This window comes from Atractosteus spatula, chromosome 2 (genome assembly GCF_055471065.1).
Source record: "Atractosteus spatula isolate fAtrSpa1 chromosome 2, fAtrSpa1.hap1, whole genome shotgun sequence".
NCBI classification, from domain to species: domain Eukaryota; kingdom Metazoa; phylum Chordata; class Actinopteri; order Semionotiformes; family Lepisosteidae; genus Atractosteus; species Atractosteus spatula.
Window position 1 is genome coordinate 64,777,290 of NC_142707.1, and position 27,943 is coordinate 64,805,232.

At 37.9% G+C, this 27,943-nt stretch overlaps 1 protein-coding gene across 1 annotated transcript in view; it reads left to right on the forward strand.

Moving 5' to 3' along the window:
- Nucleotides 1–27,943, forward strand: part of LOC148840065 (putative E3 ubiquitin-protein ligase RNF144A-A) — a 63,963-nt gene that overhangs the window by 27,235 nt on the left and 8,785 nt on the right. Inside the window, exons 2-7 of the mRNA XM_088909235.1 lie at nucleotides 7,585–7,734; nucleotides 9,026–9,130; nucleotides 19,472–19,532; nucleotides 22,906–23,110; nucleotides 25,638–25,785; nucleotides 26,160–26,249. Of these exons, the coding sequence (XP_088765361.1) occupies nucleotides 7,600–7,734; nucleotides 9,026–9,130; nucleotides 19,472–19,532; nucleotides 22,906–23,110; nucleotides 25,638–25,785; nucleotides 26,160–26,249 (744 nt within the window). The 5' untranslated portion in view covers nucleotides 7,585–7,599. The remainder of the gene's footprint in view (nucleotides 1–7,584; nucleotides 7,735–9,025; nucleotides 9,131–19,471; nucleotides 19,533–22,905; nucleotides 23,111–25,637; nucleotides 25,786–26,159; nucleotides 26,250–27,943) is intronic.

Genomic DNA, 27,943 nt, shown 5'->3' on the forward strand with positions numbered 1-27,943 from the left:
AAGATATTTTATAGCCAGGGGAATTGTACAGAGCTGTCTCTATTCCCACTCGGAATATCATATGATTAAATTTTTTAAACTTGGCTGTGATTCAAGGTTAAATTTGTTCTGTATCAGCATTTCATTTTTGCCTCTTCAAGTAGAAGGTTTCACATTTCAGAATGACCTACTTGTCTAGATATAAGAAAGATTAATAATACCAGGAGATAAGATAAAATGTGCGGGAATATGTTATTACTCCTAAAAGTTTATGTTCTATGTTTTCAAATGACTTACTTGTGTTCATTAACTGCTTTAATATCAGTTCCTTCTCTAATTTATGTTTCTTGGTGGCCTAGCTCTGTGAACTTAAAGAAATGTGATGCTGTACTTCTTGATTGGCCAATGAAAATTTCTAATCTTGGAGACTGTCCAGAAATTACATACTGAGAATGTTTTGTTCTGCTTTTCCACCTTTATACTGATAACAGAACTTGAATTGAGGGTTTGTTGCCAATTTGAAATAAAAAAGGGATTATAGAAGGCAAATAAAAATATTTAAATCGTGTAAAATGTGTATAATGTGAAGTCCAAGCCCTAAACACTGTGTGGACTTAAAAGCTGTAATATGGAATGTAGCAATCCCTTTCACCTACATACTGTAAGTCTCACAGAAATCTCACAGACAAATGGCTCATTTGTTGCTTTTAAATTACTGTCCATAGTCGCGTTATTCTCGGAGGGTCTGAAGTGGTCCGATGGGGTAGACCGACAGGCTGAAAACACCTCTGAACCAAGATCAGAAGCAGACTTTAAGGGTCTCTCTGTCTTCTGCTGGTTTACTCCAAGGGAGAGCAAGTGGACACAAAAGGTTCTGTTGCATTTAAAGAACATGGAGCTTTTATTAGACCATAATGACCAGAATGTGCTTCCTGATATATTGCCACTTGCAGTATACGTGAATAGACTACATATGAATATTTTGTTCTCTAAAAATTTTAGAACTGAGAAATACACAGAAGGAAGAAAACCTTACAGTGCTCTGAAAATATACATGCAAAAATCATTTGTTTCTTGTCCAGGGCGTTTCTCGAAAAGAGTAGGGGTGTAACCCCGGCGTCCTGGCCAAAATTTCCCATTGGCCCTTACCAATCATGGCCTCCTAATAATCCCCATCTATGAATTGGCTTCATTACTCTGCTCTCCTCCCCACTAATAGCTGGTGTGTGGTGAGCGTTCTGGCGCACTATGGTTGCCATCGCATCATCCAGGTGGGAGCTACACATGGTGCTGGTGGTGGAGGGGAGTCCCCATTACCTGTAAAGCGCTTTGAGTGGAGTGTCCAGAAAAGCACTATATAAGTGTAAGCAATTATTATTATTATTATTATTATTATTATTATTATCATTATTATTATTATCATTATTATCATCATCTACCAGAAAATAATACTGCATTCTTAATATGTATAAGGTTACATATTTTACTTGTTAGGTTATATTTTCATATTAATTGTTACATCTCTAAGGGTTATATACTGTAGTAGGGCTACCATGATTAATTGATGTAATCAACTAATCGACGCAAAACATAATCTAGTCGTATTTTCTTAATCAACTAATCGCCCCCCTCCCAAAATTGCGCGCTGTTAATAGGATGCTACGATGCTCTGTACAGTTTTTGAGTAGGCTAATCATGGCTGCAGCTTCACCACATTCTGCCGAAGAAGGTCCCTCCAAATATTGATAGATAGGCTAGCGAAATACAATCAACTAGTCTGCTAAATGCACTTGCTAGCTTTATTAAGGGTAGAGTAGCATTTTAACCCTTTGCCAGATATATATATATATGCCAGGTTTCTGCAACTTGTGGCTCTTTAACTGTCACCTTGTGGGTCCAAAAGAAAAATACAAATTAGCGGTCTTTCAAAATTGAGCAGCAGTAAAATCCCGTATAAACACGAGAGCTTTATTAAGTTATTTTAAAGTTATTTTAAAGTATTTTCTCCGGTGATTAAATTGTAAATAAATCACATTCAACAAATGATCAGGCTGACATCTCTGGAAGATGTGTTTTTAAATATAGCGAAGAACACAGGATTTTTGCTGGTTTAAGAATGCTCATGTTACGCTTGCGTTGTAGCCTTCTGTTTAAGATGGTTGGTTGGATTTCTAAAAATAGAAAAATTGGCAATGAACATCAGGAATTTAATGATGCTTTATTCGCGTTTATAGTCAGCCCTGCTCGTCTCCGTTTATATTTAATATGTGACAAGAAATTGTCAAACAATAAGAAATCAAATGTTGAGAGAAACTGCAAAGAAACGATACACAGATACACTTTTCAGTCACACTGAAAAGGTATGCCTAAATAATGTTTAAATGTGATGACAATAACAAAAAAAAAGATTGCTCATTGTGCAGACATTGCCTTCAGAATGGAGAGCGAGCCTGTACCAGAGTCTGCAGTGCCAAAATTAACTGTTACAGAAATGTTTAACTTTTTATATATATAAGTATAGTACTCCAAAGTATAGTACTGTATATTTGTTCCACTTCAGTCTTCTCATCAAGAGATATGAGTTGCTGTGCCCTGCCCCATGCTTTCAATTGGTAACTTTTTATTCTTTACAAACATTATTTAGCCTCTTTATTCCTGTTTAACAAGATACGTAGCCAAGCCAACCCCCTTGGATTCAGGAAAATAATCTAGCAGCTATATTCACGACGTCAATGAATAGGCATGCATGTAAATCTCAGTTCAAGTTGGAATTTAAGATGGAAAACATTCATGTGCCTACTTGTGTTATTTGGACTAAATTAGTTGTTAGATTAATCGATTAATCCCTAAAAATAGTCGATAGATTAATTACTTACAAAATAATCGTTAGTGGCAGCCCTATCCTGTAGTAGATTGAGCAGTTTTCTGATTTTTTTTTTCTCACCGTGTGAGCCTAAATTTGATCAACACATCACAGTGATTTTGTGAAATGTTGTTGGGGAGACAACAAGACATTTGTAATATGGTTTTGTGACTGAGTGAACTCTTGAACAACTTGCTGAAATGCTCTTTTCTATGAATGGAAGCAGCATCTTAAACTTCTGATGCTTCATCTCGGGGAAAGTTAAGTCTTCCCACGCTATATGTAGCATAGCAGTAATGCAACTTCTGTTCATTCACCCCTCATCTGTAACAGCATTTTTATGTTAAGGCTAATTTGTTGTAATTAGACTTATCAATTTTCCACACTGCATATTTCAAATGTAAGAAAAAACAGGTAAAGCCTTTTATTACAGGCTTTGTTAAAGTAGCTGTTCATCTAAACCTGTTGTTTTCCATAATGCTCTGCAGTTTTGGTGGTTCTTTTTAATCACGAGATGCCCTGTAATCATAACATACAGTTAAGCCAGTTCTGTTTTGTTATTAGAGCACTGAAACACTGCTAGTTTGCGAAACAAGTTGAGCTGCTTTTTATTCTACACCACTGCTGCTGAGTGTTTTACCTCATCTATCCCTCAGGCAGAGTTTACAGGTGATGCTGATAACTAATCCCTGAGACTCATTAACTCTCCTTTCAGTCCTGCAGTTTCATAATTTAGCCCAGAGGAGCCTTTTTTAAGGTTGTAGGTTTAGTTTCTCCAGCAGTGAAAAGAGACATCCAAATGAGTATTCCTTTCAGAAGAATGGAGATGCACTGTACAGTGTGTAGTGTGCAGTAATCACAAATCATTATGGTTTTATGGTTGGTATTAAAACTCATCCTGTGCTTAGAGGCAGTGAATTGAGCATTTTCACTAGATTGGGATCTTGCAAATATAATTAATTACAGTTTAAAGAAAAATGAGCAGTTGGAACATAAAGACAACCAAGAGCAGTAGCTATCCAATACATTAGTGAGTCATAGTTTACAATTTTTTTGTTTCCTAGACGATCATATTTATGTCATGATGGATTTAGACTGGTACACCTTAAGTGTCCTATAGAAAAAAAAAATATATATAATTCAGACATCTCACTAGAAATCAAGTTCTTCTTCCCCTCATGGATGAACTGGTAACAATTAAAAGCCATCAGAGTAATCCCTCTTTAGATATGACTGTTTGAAAATTGTTTCTGACAAATTAAAAATGAAGGCAGGACTGTGGCACAATGGTTAGCTGCCTCCCAGCGCTGGGGCCCTTGTTTCGGTTCCAGAACTGGGGTGCTGTATGCATGGAGTTTGAATGTTCTCTCTGTGTTCATACGGGTTTCCTCTGGATGCTTTAGTTTCTTCCCACAATCCAAAGACATACTGGTAGGACTGGTACTGTAAATGGCTTCTGGGAAAACTGGCCCAGAGAAGCAGCAGAAAAGGCAATGAATGTTACTTGGTCCTAAATAACAGCCAGTATGTTCCATAAATTTTATATTAAATGCATATTAAATTTCATTGTTACTTTATATACTTTATATACATGGCCTAATTTCTGCTATGTATGAAGCTATGACATACACCTAATAATGGATAGAGGTAAGAACATCAGATAAATAATATTAATTGATTATTTCTGTCTGGTAATATGGGGTTCTTGAATATATATGCTGTGCATGTATATGATCCCCTCCATTTTGTTGTCTGGTACTGCCTGATCGATAAAGGTCTTATAAAAAATGAAGTAATGTGCTCTGACTCACATCTCAATCGCATCTTGTTCTGAAGCATTTTTTAATGCAATTGATGGTTATCCCTGTGGTCTCCTCTTGCAGTCATGCTAACCATAATTATAGGTAATCAGGCCTGTCCAGCATCCCCTATGTGGATCGCCTTGCTCTCAATACACTTGGTGTCCCTGATTAACCAAAGTGTTTCCATTATTTTCTCCACTACCTGCACTTCAACACCCGTAAATACAAATGTTCTGAAAACTCATTTAAGAGAATTTAAGATGCTAGACCCCGAATAATGTTTTCTCCAATGCACTTTTCTTTCTGATATTTTTATCTCCACAACTTTTTTTCTTGAAGTGCCAGTGTTGACAGGGATGGATTTGACTGTGGAAAGAATTGGTCCTGCCTTACTAAACAGTGGACCTGATTGTGAACAGTAATTTCTCTCCTTGTAAAAGAAAAGCAAAACCATTTTTTTCATGGCAAGAAGTCATTTCTAGTGAACATGAAAACCTTCAATAGGTGGAATGAAAAGAAATGCTAATACGTTTGCTTAATTATTATTTTTTTAATTATGAGACATTCTCTTGCTGCTGGTAATCTGAAACTAAATTATTAAAAAAGAACATAAAATCTCCAGTGTCTATTTTGAAAGCATACAATGTCAAAAAAATAAGATTAAATGTCAACCCATGTGAATTGTAATGTATCGTTTAGGAGTTGGGAAATAAGTACAGTATGACAATTCATGACATTTGATTTGCAAAGACAGGAGGAGAAGCACATAGGCTGGCAAGTTTCTCTATACCTGAACCCTGTAGTCTTCAAATTGGGAATTTGAAACTGAAAACAAGCTAAACATTCATTAGGCTGAGAGAAAACGTCATGTGACCTGTATTCCCATAAACCTTTCCTGCTTTAATATCAGATGATGATTTTACTACCTATGAAAATCAAACAAGAAAAGAAATGTAGCTGACACTTGTATCTTCCAGTGAATGTGAGCTGTGTGGTTTAAAGTAGTTTTTCTCTGTAGTTCCTGTATGTCAATTGTGATATAAATTGTGTGTGTTGGTAAGAAAAATACCAGGAGATTGTTTTGAATTCATGTGGTTGTTCAACACTCAGAAGAATGTGACCCTGTGGTGTTGTCCAAGGATTTTCTGTTTCTCGTAAAACATTTGGGACAATATCCAGTTTATAGTAAAAGCTCTTCTATTTCCTGACCCTTTTCTTTACAGTTATGTCAAGATACATATTGTTTCATCATCACTTATATGTATGGACCTACATGTAAAGAAGATGGTGAATTCAACACTGATGAAGCTGATTCCATAATATGGTCGCTTTGATTATATTTATGAAAATTCTTGATTAAATCTACTGTTACTAATTTCTGAACTCTTCTGTTATTCATCCCTTATTGTATTGTAAACTCCTGTATTTTACTGTTTTTTTTATTATTACACTACTGAACAAAATGCTTTGCAATAGTTTCTACTTTAATTTTGTTACTTCCTCACTCTCTTCCGTTCTAATTTTCTAATAATTTTTAATAATCTTTGAATCTTTAATAGAGTCTGTATGGTACTCCTCATTATGATTTTTTCTTAATTCTTCATTAAACCATTTGGGTCAGATTTTATTAGATTTATTTGTTTTAGAAATTATTTTAGTGCTGTAAGCCCTGTATTTAAACATAAATCACTAGAAGAATTCTAAAAGCATTTTCATTTTTCAGGTCTATAGTCTGTGTGGCTAATTCATACAATTAATCTTCTAGAAAACTGCACTAATTTGATCAGACTACTGGTTTGTTGAAATACTGTGTTAGTATTCAGGAGTTACACGTTGCTGCAGTGCACACATTATAGTGTGCAATACTTAGTTGTTAGTTTTAGCTTGTTCCTTTTATTTTTCCCCATTCATCTGGATATTTAAATATTGATATGAATATAAATGTTTTACACATCACATCGTCAGGCACACTGAAGATTTAAGTAAATATGAATATGGTAGGTAGAAAAAAGAAATGTTTCAAATGGAATAGTTCATTTGACCTTTGGAACAGTTTTTCTGCATTGATTTGCTGCAGCTCTTCTGAGATACACTGGGGAGCTGTCATTCTTGTTTAATAAAACAAAGTTTCTGTAGTATGTGCAAATTAACCTGGGCAGTGTGCGTTAAAAAACACTGAGCTTATAACAGGGGTTTCTAGGCTTGATCTAAAGGAGTTTGTTCTTTATCCCTATAAAGGGAGTAATGTCCATTGGCCTTACTGGTTTCCTAGCAACCCAAGCAAAGTATTGACGTTGATGTTGATGGCTGTAGGAGAACTTCCTGTAAACATTTGAGTCTAAAGCCCTGTTCTTGTATTCCCAAGGAAAAAAAAAAGAAACACATAGATCTGTACTGGAGGTGCCAAAAATAAACCCTCCATAGCAACCAGAGGAAACAGCATTAAAGACAGCTTGTGTTATTTTCAGTGTGTTTTCAGAAATTTTCTATTATAAGCTGAAATCAGTATTATCAGCTTCATAAAAATCTGTGGTGCTTTGTAGCTTTGTATTATCACCACAGTAATGCAATGATGCAAGGTACTTCATTTGCAACTTATATTTTTGTGATCTGGTAATATTAAATACCAATAAATGACATGAAAGATATATAATTGCAATATAAATGTGTTATAAAATAAAAAAGTGTAACTTATTTTAGATTGTTTTCATATCACCAGATCAAAGTCAGTCATTTGACCATCAGCACCAGTGCATTTCATGCATTCCACTCTGAAAGGAATGTCTGGTTTTCTTCCTAGAAGTAGAGGCTTTATTGTTACAGTTTTTGTGAAGGGAGTTGGTCAGTTTGTAATGCTCTACAGTGCATGTCCGTCTACAGCTCTTTCGAGGTGTGTTATATTTGGAAATGACCAGTCTTCATTTGCTTCCTGTGTTTCAGGTTAGGGTGAACACAATGACTACTGCAAGATATCGGCCAACGTTGGATTTGGCTCTTGAGCCACTGCTGTCCTGTAAACTGTGTCTTGGAGAATTCCCGTTGGAGCAAATGACAACAATCTCACAGTGTCAATGCATCTTCTGTACACTGGTTTGTATGAATTTGCAGACACTTTGGAGTAATTTAAAATAATTGTGTAGCCCAAGGTTTCCCAACTCATAAGCAGCTCTTCACCAGGGAGAAGAGTTAAATCGATCCAATTAAGGTTTAAGTGGACCAGTTACTTCTCTCCCCTCAGCCTTCAGCTGTTGCCAATTTAAGTCTGATGTTAGAAAACCTGCTTGTGTCTGCATGCCGAGGTCTAGAAAGTGGAACAAATTAAATAAGGAACCCAGTGAACTGAACAAATACTTCTCTAAATAGTAACTAGGCATGCTTGCAGCTTGTGATCGCTTTGTTATAGCACTGGTATTTGCCCCTCCAGCAACAGTTTTAAAAAACAGTTAATGAAAGCAATCTGCAATCAATCATTATGGTAAAAATCAAATAGTTATTCTAGAACAGCACTTATTGATGCTAAAAATGTTTCCGGTAATAGGTATTAGTCTTTTCGCTTACTAAATTAACAAAATATGTACAGGTCACTCTACCTGTGGAAGGAAAACTATGGGATTGTAAGGAACTGGGGGGGGGGGGAGAACAGCATTGTTTTACACTCAGCAATTTGCAGACTTCATTTGGTTTATATGGTATATAATAAAAGTGACTATGCAAAGCTCTTAGTAAGAAGAAAAAGAACACAATGAGAGGAGACAGCAGAATTGAGAATTGCACAATTACAATAGGATATGGAATAAAATAGGTTTATAAACATACATAAATCATGCAGTATATTACATAGACTACATATGATACATTATTGTACTTTCACAACTTTCAGAAATGAAGATAACTTCCTGTTTTGAGGAAGTTGAAAGGGTTAGAAATAATGTACTGCAATAAATGGAAATCCAATTTAACAGCAAAGTAGATTAAATTTCCAGTCACTAAATTTAATGCTATGTTTTGCCTATGTGCGTAAATGTGTTTGCTAAATTTAAAGCAGTTTATTTACCATTCCCCACAATGGAACTCAAGCAGTGCCTAACTGAATGATGTTTATTAATGATTGACATAAGCAGGCATTAGCTTGCTCAGGATAATGCGCATATCTGGCTGTGATAACCTTGCCTGAAACACTACTAAACTGTAAAACTGGTTTCTTAATATTAATGTGCAATGTAATAAGAAGTCTAAAGAAGACTGCTGCCTTTGTCTTTTGCTTTGTCTTACTTTACCTCTAATTTATAAATTATTCCAAATTCCTCTTCATTATTTATCATATATTACTTCATTTACAGTAAAAAAGTTATTTATAGGCTTTTCTCTGGTTTCCTTACAGTGCCTGAAACAGTATGTGGAACTCCTGATCAAAGAGGGCCTAGAAACCGCTATTAGTTGCCCTGATTCTGCCTGCCCAAAGCGAGGACATTTACAAGAAAATGAGGTATTTTCAAGGGGTGACTTCTCTTTCATTCTGTTTAGCATAGTGTTATTTCTTTTAATGTCAGATCAAATAAATTATTGTAATAACACAACTTCAGATATATCAGATACTGAGAGCAGGACAAACCTCTAAATGTTGCAGATACAATTAAAAATGTTGCATCTAAATGTGACCGTCCCAGTTCCACGCGGGCTCGTGCCCTCCGCCACCCGTTCCGTCCCGCAGCACCTGGGGCGCGAACCCGGGTCTCCAGCGTAACGCAACAGGGAACCAGCCGCATGAGCTAAAGGAGACCTCCCTCAGCCCAGGCAGCTGAGGTCCCTGCTACGCGCAGTGAGGGCGGTGACATCACTGTATCCGAACTAGCTCCGCTACATAAACAAATTTAGACACACCCTCCACAAAGTATAATAAGTACAGTATGTAAGTGGTCCTGACTTTCATATTCTGATGAAAACAGCTCAGGGACAGCTCAAATCTAGAGGGCTCTGAAATCTTAGGATTTCTCCTTGAGGCTTTCTATAATTGAAAAAAAAATAGTTTTACAGAGATCTGGCTCAAGAAGGGTGCCAGTACATAAAACACAGGGTTTAAACTAAAATCCTGTGTAACAGATTGTGTGTTGTCTCAGTCAAAAGATTGGGGATTGTTTTCATAACTAAACCCCTCGATATTTTTTCTTTTAAACAGGAAACCTGAAAGAGTGTAGTAAAGGAGTTGCCGTTATTCCAAGGAAGCAGATCAAATTAAATAATTTTATATCTGTAACTTCGATGTACAAGAATGTAAACAAGCGTGACTGAGCAGAAAGTAGCATAACAACTAAAAAAGAAGAAAACCTGCCAGTTCAGGCATAACCATTACATTAACAGCACTGAAGATGTTCCTTATTTTAGTTTCAGGTCAACTACATACAGATGCAGCCATTCAAAGTGCGAAGTACAAACCCGTACTGCACGCAACTACCTATGTCATACTGCAGTACGTGATTGGCTGGCAAAAATGACCGACAGGGGCACTCGTGGTGCATTGTTCGGTAGTGGAAAGATTTAATCATTTAATCTCTTTACTGTGCACGTTTTAATCCGCTTAGTATTGAATATTTATCTGGAATTTTACAACTAAAGGGAAATTTTAGTAGCTGAGCATAAAAAGAAGAGAAGCATAATGCATCTGAAGGTCATTAGCGATATTAATTTAGGAACATAAACATATTATGTAAACTGTATATTGCTCATATTGGTAGTTTAAAGAAAAAATACACACCAGTATTCCGTTTCTCCCTAAACATTTTAAGCATCAAAGTCTTACATGTGGTTATTTCGGAAACGTTTTTACGTACTCCTGACCATATTACTGTACGTTTATATACTTTGTGAAAATTGATCGTTTTAACCTTTTCTGCGAATACGCTCGTTATCGGAGTAAATAAAAGCATACTTTTAGAATTGGATTAATAGGGAATATAATATGGAATTGCGTATCTAAAGAATTTAATAATGATAAGGCACAAACGTTTGTTTGGTCGGGAGGGGGGTGAGACCGCTCTTGCCCATCGCTTTTTAATGTATAATGATTAACATGCTGTAATACACAGTTTAAATTTCAAAGTCTAAAGAGTATACAACTTAAATTCTTAATTGAATAAAGATTGTCCCTCAGCAGTGATTGGGATTCGAAACCAGGTGTTTTCTGGTGACAGCTCAAATGCTGTACATGAGAGGTTAAGCTTTATTAGCTCCACCTGGCGGTTTTACAAGGTGATTCTGGATACTATTAACATAATCTAATTTGCATATGGTAAACCACGGTATAATGCGAAATTGTATGCAACACGTCCAACACATTGTACCACAGCGTACCCTGCTCGTTTTGAATGGCTGCATCTGTATAGTTTTGAGAAACCTGTATAATGAGGTTGTGAACTAAACATTGGAAAATCATCAAGGATTTTCAATTGAAAAAGCTTAGGTTCTCCATGCTAAAATATTGGTCAAAAGGTATGTGAAGGAGTGTTAGATAATGTTTAAATCTTTTACCTCAAATATTGCATAATTTTAGAAACTACAAGCCGGCGATAATAACAGGATGGTTGAAAATATAGAGTTTGTGAATTATACCTCCATTTGACCCGTCTCTCACTGGTTTGAATGCAGTTCAACATTGAGCTGAAACTCTCATTGAGGTCTTTCATATAGTATCCCAGTGGCTTAGGCAGTATGGCTGAAGTATTATGTAGTGCTTACAGTAAAGCCTAAAACTGGTCACATCAGAATTTGAGATTGAATTGCATAAGCAGGAGATATAGACCTATAAAAAAAATAGGAGAGCACAGTGCCATGAAACACTCTTAAAGTTTTTGCTAGATGTGCTGTGATATGAAGGTTTCTTAGGTGCTGAAACAATTATAAATTTGAACAGTATATTGTGAGAGCTCTTTTATGGCTGTTAGGCTGTTAAACCAGTCTGAGGCAGCAAGGTTTAGTGTTGTAGTAGTTCAGGTGGGTAGGTGCGTCAGCATGCGTTGGTGGTCAGAAAAAAGGGCCCCAATGGAGGGATCATCCTGTAGGATGGAAAAGTTGTCGTTAATAGTCCTGGGGATAGGAAGTTTGTTGGGGTGGTAGGGAAGCACCAAAGGAATGCGGTTGTTGCGGCGAGGGTTCCTGATTGAGTTGATGGTCCGGGGGGTGTTTTTGGCTCGGGCAAGGGCCCTGTCAATAACACTGCTGGGGTATCCTCTGTTGATGAAAAAGGAGTACATTTTGAGGGCTTGGTTCTGGAAGTCGAAGTCGTCGCTGCATAATCGTCGTAGCAGAAGGAACTGTGAAAAAGGGAGAGAGTTTTTAGTGTGTTTTGGGGGGAAATTAGCTATACAGGAGATAGCTGTGTGAATCCGTGGGTTTGTAATAAACCGAAGTGGAGAGTCGGGGGTAGTTGATGGAGAAGTTGATGTCTAGAAACGGAAGAGTAGTGGAAGATATGTTAACCGTATATTTGAGAGATGGGTGGAAGTTAGAGAAATGATGCAGAAAGCACTCAAGCTGGTCGTTGGAGCATGTGGTGGCACCGACGCAACCGTCAATGTATCGCTTGTAGAGCTCAGGGACATAGCCAGTGTGGGAAGCGAAGAAGTGTTCTTCTACCCAGCCGGCCAAATATATTGGCATAGCTGGGTCCCATTCTGGTGCCCATGGCCACTCCACTCACCTGTTGGTAAAAGAGGTTATTGAATGAGAATGCATTCAGTGTGAGGACCAATTCTGCAAGGCGTACCAGGGTGTGGGTGGGTGGATCAAGCACTGTGCGTTTGTCCAGCGTGTGCTTGAGGGCTGTAAGGCCGTCATTATGGGGAATGATGGTGTAAAGAGATGTGATGTCCATGGTAAAAATGTAGCATTCGGGGCCCTGAAATTGGAAATCATTAAAAAGTTGGAGTGCGTGGTTGGTGTCCTTGATGTATGAGGGAAGACCTTCAACCAACGCTCTCATGAGGCTGTCGAGAAAGGCCGAGATGTAAGTAGTCAGACAGTTGCATGCTGATACGATGGGGCTTCCAGGGGTGTCCGGTTTGTGGATTTTGGGGAGGAGGTAAAATTGAGATACCTGCGGATGTTCAATGATGAGTCGGTTCGCCTCCTGGGAGAGCTCATCACTGCTGATAAGAAGGGAGATGGTGGATACTACTTCCTTTTGGTAGTCAGTGGTAGGGTCCTGTTGGAGAGGGAGGTAGGCAGAAGTGTCAGTTAGTTGTCTAGAGGCTTCAAAGATATATAGGTCCTTACGCCACACCACAACAGCGCCTCCTTTGTCCGCTGGTTTGATGATGATATCATCTCTGTTGCGGAGAGACTGGAGCGAATTTCTCCTTCGGTGAGGTTGGACCTGTGTTTACTGGTTATAGAGAGTGTCTTGGGAGCTTGATTGGTGCATTGGTTAAAGAAATAATCGACTGGTGGAAAGCAGCCAGAGGGGGGAGTCCAACAGCTCTGTTTGGGATTAATGTTGTTAATGACATCAATAACCAGATTGTTGTCAGCTGCCTGTGAAGAGGAATCGTCAGCAAAATGTGCTCTGAGATGGATCCTGTGGTAAAAGTGGTTAAGGTTGACATTGGTCTGGGGGATGTCCAGCTTCTTGGGAACTGGTACAAAACTGAGGCCTTTGCTGAGGAGGGATCGCTCATCCTGTGAAAAGGAAAGGTCAAAAGGTCTAGTGACAACAAGGTTAGGATTGGTGAAGGTAGCAGTGCTGGAGCCTTGGTTTCAATTCCTGAGGTGCCGTATGTGTGGAGTTTGTGTGTTCTCCCTGTGTTCACATAAGTTTCCTCTGGGTCCTCTGGTTTCCTCCCATAGTGCAAAGTCATGCTGGTGGCTTAATTGGCTTCAGTAAAACTGGCTTGGTGTGAGTGTGTCTGTGTGTGGCCTGTGATGAACTGGTGTCCCGTTCAGAGTGTGTCCTGCCTTGCGCCCAGTGCTTCCCAAGATAGACTCTGGGCCACCGTGATCTGAATTGGATAAGCAGTTATTGAAACTGATGTGATTAATTAAGCTGTCAGAGCACATGGTTTCAAAACAAAAAACATTCATAGCAAAGAAACAAACGCAATAACATATTACAGTGATACACTTGGGTTGATTGTTCTCCCAGGGATTAAAAAGACAGTTATTAATTGCATCTAGGTTAAAATAAATCTGCCGACGTTTGTTATCTACCTCGTTTTAGAAGTCTCATATACATAATTACATTCAAATTCTCAAAGACAAATATTCATTTACTATTGTCAGTTTTATCAAAAGCGCTTGGAATAACAAGTCTGCGGTAAATCTCATCGGACTATAATGTAAATATGGAAGCTTACACTCGGATTCTTTGGCTCAGTGTTTCTTGTAGAGTTTGAACTTGAACTGCTGGGAAGAGCAGCTGGGCTGGGTTCATCGTAATGGTCCAGTCTCCCTCAGCTGGCTGGCTCTGTGCCAGGGATGTCCAGTGGAACAGAGAGAGAGCGAGAGAGCGAGAGAGCGAGAGAGCGAGAGAGCGAGAGTGAGAGAGAGAGCGAGCGAGCACTGCTTAGCTTATGCTGAGCTTTGCATCTTAAAACAGTCTGGGCATGGTGTCTGACTGGTTTGGTCAGACACAAGTGAGATGGATTGGGTCGTCCCAGCTATAGCACGGTTACTAAATATGTCCCGATATCCAGGATGGTGACAAAATCAAAATGATTAGCTTGCAGAGAAAATCAGGAGCAGAATTCTGTTACCTACACACTCGCGAGCTCTCTGCCTGGCGTCGTGAACTAAAATTAAACTTCTGACTCAGACAAATATGGTTGCTGTTACATGGTTGATCGTGTGGTTAGATTGCTAAGGTACAACTGAGAGGTGAGAGGAACCAAGAGAGTGAGCTGTGGATTCTGATTCTTAAATCAGGAAATCAAACACGTCATATTTTGGGTGAGCATCAGCAAATGTCTTACACAACCTGTTCACAGCAAGTGAATCTTGTCAGGCCTGGATTGTACCCTTTGTTGGTCCTTAGGCAAACAAGTAGCTTGCCCTCCCCACTACCGTAATACACATTTTTCGCATGCACCGGCAAGTGAAAAACAGTATGTTAGACTCTACACCTAATTAAGCCATATTTGTTGTGGAACCTTTTGCTCTCCTAGTTTATATAAACAACAGACATACCAGTGCTCAAGCAGTGGTTTAGCCTAACATTATTATTTGTGAAATTAAATTTTCTGTGGAATTAAGGATGAAATAAAACTCATACACATATTAAATTATACAAGAACTGTAAAGCAGTTGGATTAGCATCACTGCTTGTACTCACTTTTAAAGTGCTTTTCTTCCTTTTCTCTTGGCAAAGACTTTACTATCTTCAATGAAAATCCAGGGAACAATGCTGTTCATAGTCACTAATAATACGAACGCATCTAGTTCTCTTTCCTTTGCTGTTAATCGTAGACAATGTTTCACACTTTTCAATAAAGAAAGTGACAGCTCTGCAGAACAGCTTGAGAGTGGTACAGCTACAGATTTTGCATACAAAGACTTGTCCTTGTATCCTGCCTCTGCATTTTAAAACATTGAAGCTATTTTAAATGTTCTGCAGCTGCAAACTTCCCAGTCTTTCGCAATCACAAATGTCATAATGCCTTTCAATTATGAATGCTTTTCAGTGGATTCAATAGGAAATGACACAGCCTTCATCTTATTTTTGCACTTCGCTGCTCCCAAAGCATATATTGGTAGCCCAAAGCATGCACATTTAGTCAATACACTGTCCATTTTCTTTGTAGCTAACAGCAGTAGTTAATGAACCAGAACCTGCGCAACCATCTTTGTGCACTTCATCAGCAGTAAACAGGTCAATCCATAAGTCTTTATGTGTGTAAGTAAATTACTAATCTGTTTTGATGACAGGTGAAGTCTAGTTTGATTTTTAATAAATGTGCATGAAAATGTTACCATTGAAATATAAAAACTATATGTTATTAGAAAATGAAAAATAAACAATCAGCACATATGACTGGACCCCTCCTAAGCATTTTGTCCATAGTCAGGTCTTTAGTTTGTTCTGACTCTCGTCTGGTCTTGAAAAAAGGAGATTTTGAGGAGACTTGATGTAAGTGTTCAGAATTTTTAAAGGCATCGATGAAGAGAACCTGATGGGACGTTTTCAATATTAACAGTGAAACACAAACCAGAAGGCATAAGTAGAACCTAAGGAGAAGGGTGTTTCAGACTGAGAAAAGGAACCCTTTATTCCAAGGGTCAAGGGAGCCTAGACCCATGAGGTTGAAGCTGATACCCTGGTTTCATTCAAGAAGCCACTGGATGAGATCCGGGCATTAATCATTTACTTCCAATTAAATGAGCTAAATGACCTGAATGGCTTCCTCTCATTTGTAACCTTTCTTGTGTTCCTATTACCAGGACAGTTAATACACAGTTAATATAGTCATATCTCATTTGAAAAAGGTGCTTTCAAACATCTTGCTCACAGAAACTATATTCAATTGTTAAAAATGATTTTTGTTAAAAAATGATCTCATATGAATTTAGCTTATGATGTAAGGCTTAGAGGACCTCTGCTTATGGAATATTCATACCTGAATCTGCTGGCTGTTATCTTCCGGATGGAGCCTTTGTGATAATAGTCATGACAGTCTGCTGAATTGCATCATGATGAATAGATTGCTGCATGACACATGTATTGCAGAGAGCGTGTACACTCTCTGTCACGGTAGTGCAGGGTGAAGGAGTCTGGATCTGTTATGCCAAACAGGGGGGCTATAAAAAAGGCAATGAATTGTAATTACACTGCCATTAATGTAGGAGGAACATCATAAAATTAAAATGATGATTTCAGGTGAATATTATGAATAGAGCTAAATTCAAATGACTGTTTTTCTGGTCATCCTTCAGGGAATGGGATAAAACAGAAGCACACTAACAAATGAATTTTAAGAAATGGCCAACACGAATTTAGAAAGCAAAGGTCTTGTTTAACTTGCTAGAATGCCTTTGCTGAGTAACAAGAAGATTTGATAGCACTGAACCCTGTATGTCTATATTGCTAGAGTTTGCACATGGATGGGGAACTGGTTATCAAAAGGTTTTGAAATAAGTCATAGATTGGACTGGCACTTGGCAAAATAAATTTAAAGTTGGTAAAGACAAGTTAATCCGCATAGGAAATAGGAATGTATATTATGCATACAGTATTATTTAGTTGATTCTAAGCTACAGAATGTTATGCATGGAAGGGATCTGTGCGTTAGTGTGGGTTCTGTTTCCTTACCAAGAATTGCAAAAAGCTTAATGTGAGAAACCATAAAGCAAATAATTCTTATATATACTGTATAATATAAACTATGGAATTTAAGGGGAAGTGGTGTTCAGGCTTGATAATACACTATTGTGACATAGAATGTCAGTTTCTGAATATTGTGTTCAAGTAAGAAGTATGATTCCTACTCTCTGGTGATTGCCATATACAGTACAGACATATTAAAGGGGTCAGATCTCTTCAGTTTAGAACAAAGGACATTGAGAGGAGATTTGACCCAATTATACACAGCCCTATAGGGTATATGGTAGGATCGGCCTAGGGAACTACTTCTTCCTCAGTATTTAAACAAGGATATGGAGTCCTAATTGCAAACTAAAAAGGAATCAATTTAGGGTAGACAAATAAATGTTTCTCCACAGAGAACTGTGGGTCTCTGGAACGGGCATTCCAGTCATGTGACTCAGGCACAAACTGCGGGCATGTTCTAGAAATGTCTGGATAAATGATTAGAATTATTCAAATATAAAATTACCAAATGAGCAAAACAGACTGAATGTCCTCCTGTCTTTTTCAGCTTTTCTTATCTTCCTAAACTGTAATTCTACCTTGATGAATGTAGCCTACGGCATTATTAAAGAATGTTGGGAAACTAGGTTGTAATGCAAGATAATTGTTTAATTAAGTTTTCTATTTATCAGCATACCTCTTAAAAGGAATAAAAATGACAAAGAAATTAAGCTTAAGCCACGTAACCATACTAAACAAGGTGTGCAAGAAGAGAAACAGCTTTATAGAAGTAGGTGTTTAGGAGGTTATAATCCTAAAAACTGTATAATTGGAGCTCATGGTAAGTTTGTAATTCAAGGGCTGATCCACATCATCTGTAGCTTGTGTTTAGGTTGGGAAGAATTAAATCAGGGGTTTTAGGAATAGTTCAGTGCAGCCAAATGTATGCGTTCCAAAACCTTTCGGTTGGCGGAGAGAAAATCAACAGTAGGTTTGATGTCAGTGTGACATCTTAGCACGTGGCTTGTGAGGCATGAGCACATGAGAAATCGCAGTGGACCACAACAGTATAATTCTGGGAGACTTCAACAAAACAGTTTACAATTTACAACACAAAGACTTCTAAATTAACCCAATACCATCTGCCACCATGAGTTTATATACCAAAGCAGAATATCTTAACCCCTTGTAAACGTGTAAACATCAGCCCTTCAATCAATCAGTTCAAATCAAATCAGAGTTTGTTTATCAAATGCACAACAATACAGCGTGCAGCTGTAGTTGTTGGCAATGAAATGTCTTTTCTACAAGCTCACAAAAATCACAAGAATCACAAAAATCACAAAATTAAGGTTACGAAAATAAGGTTACATGATAATAGATAATAATGTAATAGAAATTGAATAATACTCAATATGAATAGAGCTGTTATGTGTCCATAGTGTATGCAATATATTATGTCCAGGTAGTGCAGTATGCTGAATACAATGAAAACTGTATGTCCATGTAGCCATTACGTGTGATTTGCTAAAGGAGCTGCAGGTTGGCTTTTTAGCAGTCTTATTGCCTGGAGGTAGAAGCTGTTCCGTAATCTGTTGGACTTTGACCGAATGCTTCGGTACCGTTTACCAGACAGTAGGAGAGAGAACAGTTTGTGACTGGGATGACTGGGGTCCTTGAAGAATGGACCTGGCCTTCTTAAGACATCTAGCTGAGCAGATGAGCTGTAATGAGCTGCGCTGACTTCACCCTCTGCAGGACTTTGTGATCCCGGGCGGAGCAGCTCCCATACCAGGCAGTGATGCAACCAGCCAGGATGCTCTCAATAGTGCACCTGTAGAAGTTTGAATTGCTGTCTCTTACAATAAAGAAAAGTTGCTTCAACCCAAATGCAGACCAAATATGACATTCACCAACACTAGAATTACAAGGTTACAAGAGTTCCAGTTTCACAAGACGCATGACTACAGGTTTCTCCAAACCCTATTGCAGAATGGTCTGAGTGTCAGGTTGGGTTTCCTTGCCTCCCACACTACAGCAACACAAATGCCCTGTGAGCATTGTTGTTGGGGAGATCTGTGTCCCTCCTACAGCCTATGTCTGCTGTGTGCACTGCCGGACTTCCACTGGGAGAAGTGGTTGTTGGCTATCATAGACCACATTTTCAGCAGAAAGCATGCCAGGCCCTCATGCCTCTTAAGGTCGTACAAGTGGAGTTGAGTGAAACTTTCAACTATAGGGATATATAAAAGAAAATTAGTTATTCTTAGAAAAAGGAGAATAAATGCAGAGCAGTCACCCTATGCTCTCCTGTGGAAAATTATGGTTTTCACTTAAAACCGGCAAAGTTATCACATTTAAATTACTTCTGACACACCACATGTGCCGCACACCAAAACTTTAAACTTGAGGTGACTGGAAGTGTTCTTGCAGTACTGCCTGAAATAATGACTCCAATGAACAGAGAAATGATCTATTTAGAGAAAGTGGACTTTTTCCAGGTTACTTTTAATATGAACTTTTTTTATGTTTCAACAGATTGAATGCATGGTTGCAGCAGAAATTATGCAAAGGTACAGAACGTTACAGTTTGAAAGGGGTAAGTAACACTATTGCAGTCAATTAGAGAGATTCCTTGTATGGCTGAGTAATAAGCAGTTCATGTGGAAGAAAGTAGCTCATGCAATTCCCATATGGCACTGTCTTTGTCTATATTGACTTTACTTATTCATATAATGAGATTTAGAAAGGAATCCAGGGCAACAAGCTCTGATAACCTGCAAACCAGTCTTTGTCATTGCAAGCTTATTCTGCGTCCGTAAATCCCATAAAGACTAACATGACTGGTTTATTTTTCTCACTTGAATGTTTGTCTCTGTTTCATAAAAAAAGAAAAAAAAAGTTGCCTACTTATTTTGAAACAAACACATGCTCTTCTGCCATTATTTAAGTTTTAATGCTAATATGTTAATTGTTTTGTCTGAGGATTAGTGTAATTCATGCTCTACAGTTTGTAAAAGCTTTTCTAGGTTGCAGGATTACTTGATGAGACTTATCTGCAAATAGTGTGAAAAGTGTTTCATTAATTAGGATAAGGGAGTTTTTAAAATCTTTGACAATTGCTCTCAACATTTGTTCATGGATTACAATTTCTCCATGTATCAAAATGTAAACATCACTGCTCTTTTTAAATGTTTTTTTTTTCCTCTAGAGAATGTAAAAAAAGTGTTTTCAAATAATTCTATGGGGGATAAGTGTGCCTAATTGTAAAATACAAAACAACATACATAGGTGTAGGAGAGAGCTTTTTTAAACACTAGTTTAAAAAAAATATATCAAATTTCTGAGTATCTGAATGTTTTTAGAGTGGGAACAGGCTTGCTGTTTGTACAACACATCATATGATTTTCTGGACTTTGACCAAGATTAAAATAGATAGAGGATGATGCAAACCAGCAGTAGATCTTTAGAGCACAGCTGTAAGCGTTTTGAGACGTAATCAAATCTTTTTTTAATTTGATACTTTGGATTTTATTTATTGCGTTAAAATTTTAAACGGATACATCTGGCAAACAAACGTGAGCGAAAACGTCTCTTTTCCATTAGGACTGCTTTCAGGTTTTGTTAAATTCACCTTTATAGACTGTTTAAACATATAGCATATGACACCTGCATAGAGCTAAATACGTTCTGCATGCGTTGGAGGAACATTTACATGCAAACAAATAAGAATGTTGAAATGGATTAATATACATATGCTTCTTGAACCCCTATGGCATTGAAGGAGAATTTCCAAATTAAGGCATCCTAAAGGTGTTTTTAGACTTTCCAAACAAAAAAGACTCCTCGTCACACCACTCGTCCTCTTGCCTTGAGAAGGTTCCATCAAAGCAGTGTCTCTTGAGTTATACATGGGTTGTCATTGCTGGAGAGAACAAGAATGACCATGATCTGAATTCTTCCGTTTGAAGACGTGCCCTCGCCCTGTCGTCTCAGTTTTGCTAAGCCAACGTTGCAAAGGCAGAACATGACAGATGATGAAAAGCTGTTTTGCCTTCATACGCTGTGACCTAGAGATCAGCTTCATTTGCAGATTCGCTCTGTTTGGCATGTTGTGTAATTATCAGGCAATTTGCATACGTTCAATGGCAGGAACAAATGACTGAGTAAAATATAGCATATCCTCTTTAAGCATGTTTCAGAAACTTAAAGTTTGGGTACCCTTTTCCTACTGCATCATGTACCAATGCAAAAATACTTTGTGTTAGTATGAAATAAAAACAGCAGATTCTATTAATGATGTTCTTTGTTGGGTTCCATACTTTAATAAAATTCCATTTTAAATCATTAATGTAAATATCACAGAAGTGTTGTACTGGATATCTGTGTATACCTTCTCATTTAATGTGATGGACAGTACCACACTGCATATAAGACTGGTCACTCAGATTTCAATTTAAAATGTTTACTGTATCCAGTTTATGGATCGTTTAAAATGAATACTGCGTTTATAAAAGCCTTACCAAATGTTTTTTTTCTTTAGAGGTGGGACAGGTTTGAAAGTTCTAGGTCACCTGTTTCTTCGGTCCTGTCTTGTATGGCTTTGTATTAGAACTTGATAGTGGTCAAATTATTGACTCCAGTAGCCAGTAGTTTGTTTTTTCATGAGCTTGATTTGCACTATAATTAGGTGCCACTGAAAGTAAGCATAAAAGACCTAATGCGTGCTTGTGCTCAAGTACAGAAACTGAGTGGCAAATGTATGACATAACAGGACTTCCTTTATAAATATAAGTTCAGTGGCAAATACCTATACATTGTGCTCATGTTTTTTTCACTGAAAAAAAAAACTTCAGTGATTTTTGTATTTTGGTTTTCTGCTCTTTTCTTCATCGTGATCATCATAATGAGACAGCACCTTTATCTTAAAGAAGTATAAGTGGAATGCAGCACACAAACTCTAATCGAGTATTATACTCAGTATTCAGTAAAATTATGCTGATTTAAGAACTATGATGATTTGTATGGATATTGAGGTGGATATGCTTTGACAGTATCTGAAAGTGTTGAAGTTTAAAATAAGTAATTCCCTAAGACGATTGTTTTAAGCCATCCCATACATCACTTTTAATATATTTATATTGCCATTATAAATTATAATTTACCATTATAATATGATATTAATGTCATATACTGTTAAATATTAACACAATTTATAAATACATGTATGCTGAACTGACAGATATTGCCAAACAAACTTGACATTTGTTGCATGTGATGGATCATGTGACTAGAGAGCTGGAACAATGCGACCTGGTCAGGGAGACTGGCCGTACTTGAGCTGAATGAATCCCTTAGGATTGTCTGGTCTCTAGTGAAATCATCTTCTTAGTTTATCTTAATCTAGGTGCCTGCAATGTTCTTGTTCTATGACTTGAGTGAGGCTGGTTAAGTCAGTTGAAATGTATGGCAAATATTTGCACAGAATGGCAGGTTTTCCATTCCGCCCTGAGGTGACTTCTTTGCAGGAAAAACAAATAGTGGGAAAAATGTAATTAATCAGCCTTTGTTTTCTAGCACTAAAATACTGAAATTAGCATGAATACTAAAATAAACATATAGAGACCATACTTTTTTTTAAAAAAGGACAGAATTCCAGATGTCTTAGGAAAATTGTTTTTAATACTGTTTTATTATTTGGTCAAAATGTTCATTTACAGTTTCTTATAATGTACAACTGCTCAAGGTCATGAAGTTTTCAGCGTTTTAGATGTGTTTTACGTCCAACAATTCAGTTTTATTCTTTCAGCCTCAAGATGTAGTATTAAAAGGTATGCAGCTCACAGGCACCTGAGACTACATTTTTGCCGCTATTTTGCTTATTTTTACTACATGTGATGTCGCTCAATACTCAGCAGCTGCCCTGTGATTTGATCTGGTAATAATCATGCCGTATGCATTTTCTGCCACAGAGGTGCTATTGGATCCATGTCGGACGTGGTGCCCTTCCTCCTCCTGCCAGGCAGTGTGCCAGCTGAATGAGACAGAGACGCCCCAACTGGTGCAGTGTGCCGCCTGCAGCCTAGAGTTCTGCTCTGCTTGTAAAGCCAGCTGGCACCCTGGGCAGATGTGCCAGGAACACCTGCCCATCCCATCATTTCTTCCAGGGGAGACCAGGTGTGACACTTACCGTATAACTCGCCCTGTTGGCTTGCATATACTATACACCAGTGGTTCTCAAACTTTTTGGACCAAATACCAACCCTGATCAAACCAAAGCATCCAAGTACCACCTACAAGTCATCTTCTCGTAGGAGCCACAGAAAATCTCAGTGACCAACATGAGTGCCTGTGCACACACACTCTCACACACATAAAATAAAATTAGCACTGAGCACTTAGATAATTTGGATCGTACCGCCTTGTAGCTGTTTTCCGACGCTTGCTAATACTAGCAGTGCTGTCTATGTCAGATTCAGCAGCAGCTAGAGTCGGTGGCCGATACGGTTACCATACATCCGAATGTTCCTGGACATGTGCTCTATTTTGATCCTTATATCTGCATCCGGGGGTAATTTTCAAATATCCAAAAATGTCCGGGATTTTGACCGCTTTATTTTTACCATGAAGAATAATTAACAAAAGTTTTAAAGATAGTAGATGAGTAGGTGAGAGAATTTATTAGCTTCTCTAGTTTGCTTCGCGACCTACGTCGTCGTTCAGTTTACGTCCTGTATCATGAAAGAGTGAAATCGGGTGCCAATATCAGTGTCTTTACTCGGTCTTTGCAGTACAGAAGCATTCCCTCGAAAGGCTCCCTATTTTGTTTCTCGTTTTCCTACCCTCAAACACAATGCCAAAGCGAAAGTGTAAATTTACAGCAGAACCAAAAAATAAATTTCTGTGTTTTCAAAGTGGCAGAGAAGACTGGGAAGATGTATGTTTGGTGTGTAAGCCTGGTACTTTTGTCTCTATGGTAAATAAAGTTGTACTTGACTTGCAAGCTCATGTTGACTCAGACAAACACAAAAAGGCAATTCAAGGAGAGAGTTCGTCAACCAAATTAACATTTTGTAAAATCTGGCAGTAAAACAAAGGATACTGTTATTGCAGCAGAGGGGACTTATGCATTTCACACAGTTAAACATCATCACAGTTACTTTACCAGTGAACATAAATAGGGGGATATTTTGAAAACCTTCTTTATCCCGACCCCCTTCCCAGACAAGGCAATAGGAAAGTTCCTCAGGGTGTCCTCTTTTTTGTTCAAATATGGTAAAACCCTAGTGGCCTCCTCTCTCTCAACGGGTGTGCGTGATCTATCGGAGTTGGCGTCGGTACTCTTGGCATCTATTACTTTCAAACATGATATAATAGATTTTTGTGAGGTTTTCATTTTTTGATCACTTGTTCTGTTGGTGAATGTGGTGCTGTGCTGTGTCTCTGAAAGCTCGAGAGGAGTATGAACACTCAAGTGTTAGTGCCTGCTGTATCGATGTAGCTTAGTGTGTAGGTTGCATATTTGACACATAAACTAATTTTATTAAATAGAAAATATGAAAACCCGTCTCAAGCTTTCTGAAACCGATTAAGGAAATCACAGATGAAAAATTTACAAAATTTTTAATTCCCAATTTTTCAGTGCACATGACAAATTTCCAGAGTCAACTGGCGTACTATCTGGGGGCGCTCTGCATACCATCAGTGGTACATTTACCACAGTTTGAGAACCACTGCTATACAGTATGCGTCTGGAAAAGAGGAACAGTCGATCTCTGAATGTTCAGATATTTTTGTCATCGGTTAAGGTATTATAAACATTTCCACAATGTTCTTTATGAAACGAACTTGTGTCTTTGAAATCCATTGTGATATAACAAAATTGCAAAAAAAAAACAACCAAAAGATTAATTGTAAAGATTGTCCTAGTTTCTTTGTTGAGAGCTCTGCTTGTATCGCAGAATGAATCTTCAACCCTGTCAATCACCTGTTTAAATCCAGAGTCCCCTACTCTCACACTGTGACAGTATTTAGTGTGATAGGCTGGGAGCCTGCGGAACTAGATGACATCTGTGAGGGCAATGCATGTCATCTATCTGTCTGATATTTAAACTACAGTAGAACAGTCTCCAAACCTGTCTTCCTGGGCTAACTGCTCTCTATATGTAGTTAAGCTAAAAAGCAGTTAAAATAATATATATATATATTTAAATCATATAAGTGTCACATAAGTAGCACAGAATTGTTTCAACACAGTTTTGATCAGTTCAAAAAAATTATACCTTTCATATCTTTTCAAAGGAATCCAAAAGATTATCAGTAGATACATCAAACAGGTCTTTCTTCTGATCCATGACCACAGTAAAAAAGTTTTGAACCAGGACCTCTGAAGCCTTCTCAAAATGATAATTTGTTGCTTATTGATAGTTACATAAATTATGACCATATGAGCATTTTCACCAATTGTGCAGAGTTGAGACAACTGTCCGTATCAGTGCAGGCCCATCAGTCCTCTGCTGTAATACTTCTTAACAGGTAAAACTAGCTTTAACTCAGTGAATTCCTTCATACGGCCTGGTAGCTTTCAACAAACGTTCGCCAAATCGAGCAAATGTTGTTTTTTTTCTCCAAAGCATTGCATCAAAGTTCCCAGCATTAGTGAGGTGGGTTTTTACTTTTGTTTCTTCATGGGTTCATCTTTCAGTTCCTTCTACAAGAATGATGAAGATGATGCACCTATCAAGAGGTGTCCAAAATGTAAAGTCTACATTGAACGGGATGAAGGCTGTGCCCAGATGATGTGCAAAAACTGCAAACATGCTTTCTGCTGGTACTGTCTTGAATCTCTGGATGTGAGTATAAACGTCTCCACAAACTGCAAAGCACATGTTGAGATGCTGGGTGATGGAAGTCCCATTGCATTTGTAAGGTACTTTGCGTTAACCCTGAAACACACAAATGTTCGATGAACATAAGACGTGTTCAGTCACACTTTATTGGGCTGTGAACACGAAATGTTCCCAAATTAACTGAAGAAGCTATTTTGCTTTAATACTTAAATATCTAAATTATACATATTATAGAGTATTTAGTATTCCTGTTATAGCATTGTGTAAGGCAACCCGTTGACTGTCATCACAGACATTCCTTTTTGGTCTTATTCCTATTTGTCTGTCCTATAGGCTACAAATCAGATTTAGTATTAATGGAGCTTTTTGCACTGCAGGATGACTTCCTTTTGATACATTATGACAAAGGACCTTGCCGTAACAAACTTGGCCACTCCAGAGCATCCGTAATCTGGCACAGAACGCAAGTAGGTGTATAAATTGCTTAATTATTTCAAATGGGTTTGAAGTGCTTTGCTTTGTTAACGTTATAACACTTTCATGCAGTGGAAGTTTTCTTTTTGCTCTTGACTTTTAAATTTTTACATCTGGATCGAAGTTAGTGGTCCTGTAAGGACGAGTTAACCAGGTGTCCATTAATGTTGTAAAAAGCAAAAACGATCATTAATGTTAGGATAGTTTTGCAAGAGGAAATTTGGCTGTTACATTATAAGCAGAATTACACTTTCTATCCACAAAAGCATACTGCATTATTGAGTATATTAATCATTATAGTTTCAGACAATGGAGTATTAGTTAAGAATAACTTCATAACCATTGTAGTAGTCTAGGTAAGCTTGTGATGCTTAGCATTGACTGATAAAAAATAAAACATATTATGTAATGAACATCTTGAGGATTTATTTTAATCTCTTCCCAGTTTTTACTCATGAGATTTAGTCATGCCACACCACTAATCTCGGCAATCATTAGGTGATCCACATTGGAATGGTGGTTAATTATACAATTAGAAACTAATTGCAATGTATTTATTGGAGCAAATCAGTTTGCTCACACAATTCAAGCATAAGCATAATTAAAAAGGATGTTCAGACAACATCACAAACTTGTTTTTGAGTGAACTACAACATTCTCAGTGTCCTCAAAGGCACTGACAGATTCAATCCAGTGGATCTCTTCAAAATGAAGTGAACACAAACCAAGAGACATGAGAGGAAAGTGTGTGGAAGGACTTTTAAATTCTGAATGGGAGACACTTTACCCAGAGTGTTGTGGGAGTATGGAACAAGCTCTATGCGCCAATATCCTTGAAAATCATACCCTGGTTTACTTCAGGTAAAACGATGAAATCATTTGGTTCACTTACCTACTAACTGCCAAATGGTCCAGACAGGCCAAATGGCCTCCTTTAGTTTGTAACCTTTCTTATTTTAACATTATGCACCAGATGTAGAGTATACTGATGGATATTTATTTTGCAGTTAATTTTTTAACAATTGGACCGCACTCCATAGAAAACATATTCTACCATTTAAAATAACAAAAGCACCCATAATAAAAGGGTGAGATTGACTCGGATGAGGGGGAGTCCTCTGTATAAAATGTGAGGGAAAATAAAACTAATAAAACTAAATGCCAGCAATGCAGACGTTTTCCGACCAGCAAATGCTTGAATTAATCTTCCCCTTGAGAAAGTTGGCTATCCACAAATATGTGCATTTCTCAGAATATGTTCTAAATGAGTCATCTCAGGAGTTTAGTTCTGAGTTTTAGGTGCAGACTGATTTACACAAAAAAACAAACACAATTAAGGCACTGATAAAAACAGGGCTGTATAGTGGCACAGTTTTTAGCATTGCTGCTTCACAGTGCTGGGGCCCTGAGTTCAATTCCAGACATTGGGTGCTGTTTGTATACTCTCCCACAGTCCAAAGACATGCTGGCAGGTTAAGTGGCTTCTGGTAAAATTGGCCCTGGTGTGAGTGTTTGTGTCTGTGTCTGCCTTGTAATGGATCAGCATCCCACCTGGGGTGTACTTACTGTACTTGCGTCTGTTGCTTGCTGGGATAGGCTCCGGCTCCGCTGTGACCCTCAATTGGAAGAAGTGATTAGAAAATGGGTGGATGGAAAACATATTTTGCATTATATATCCTGCCAGGAC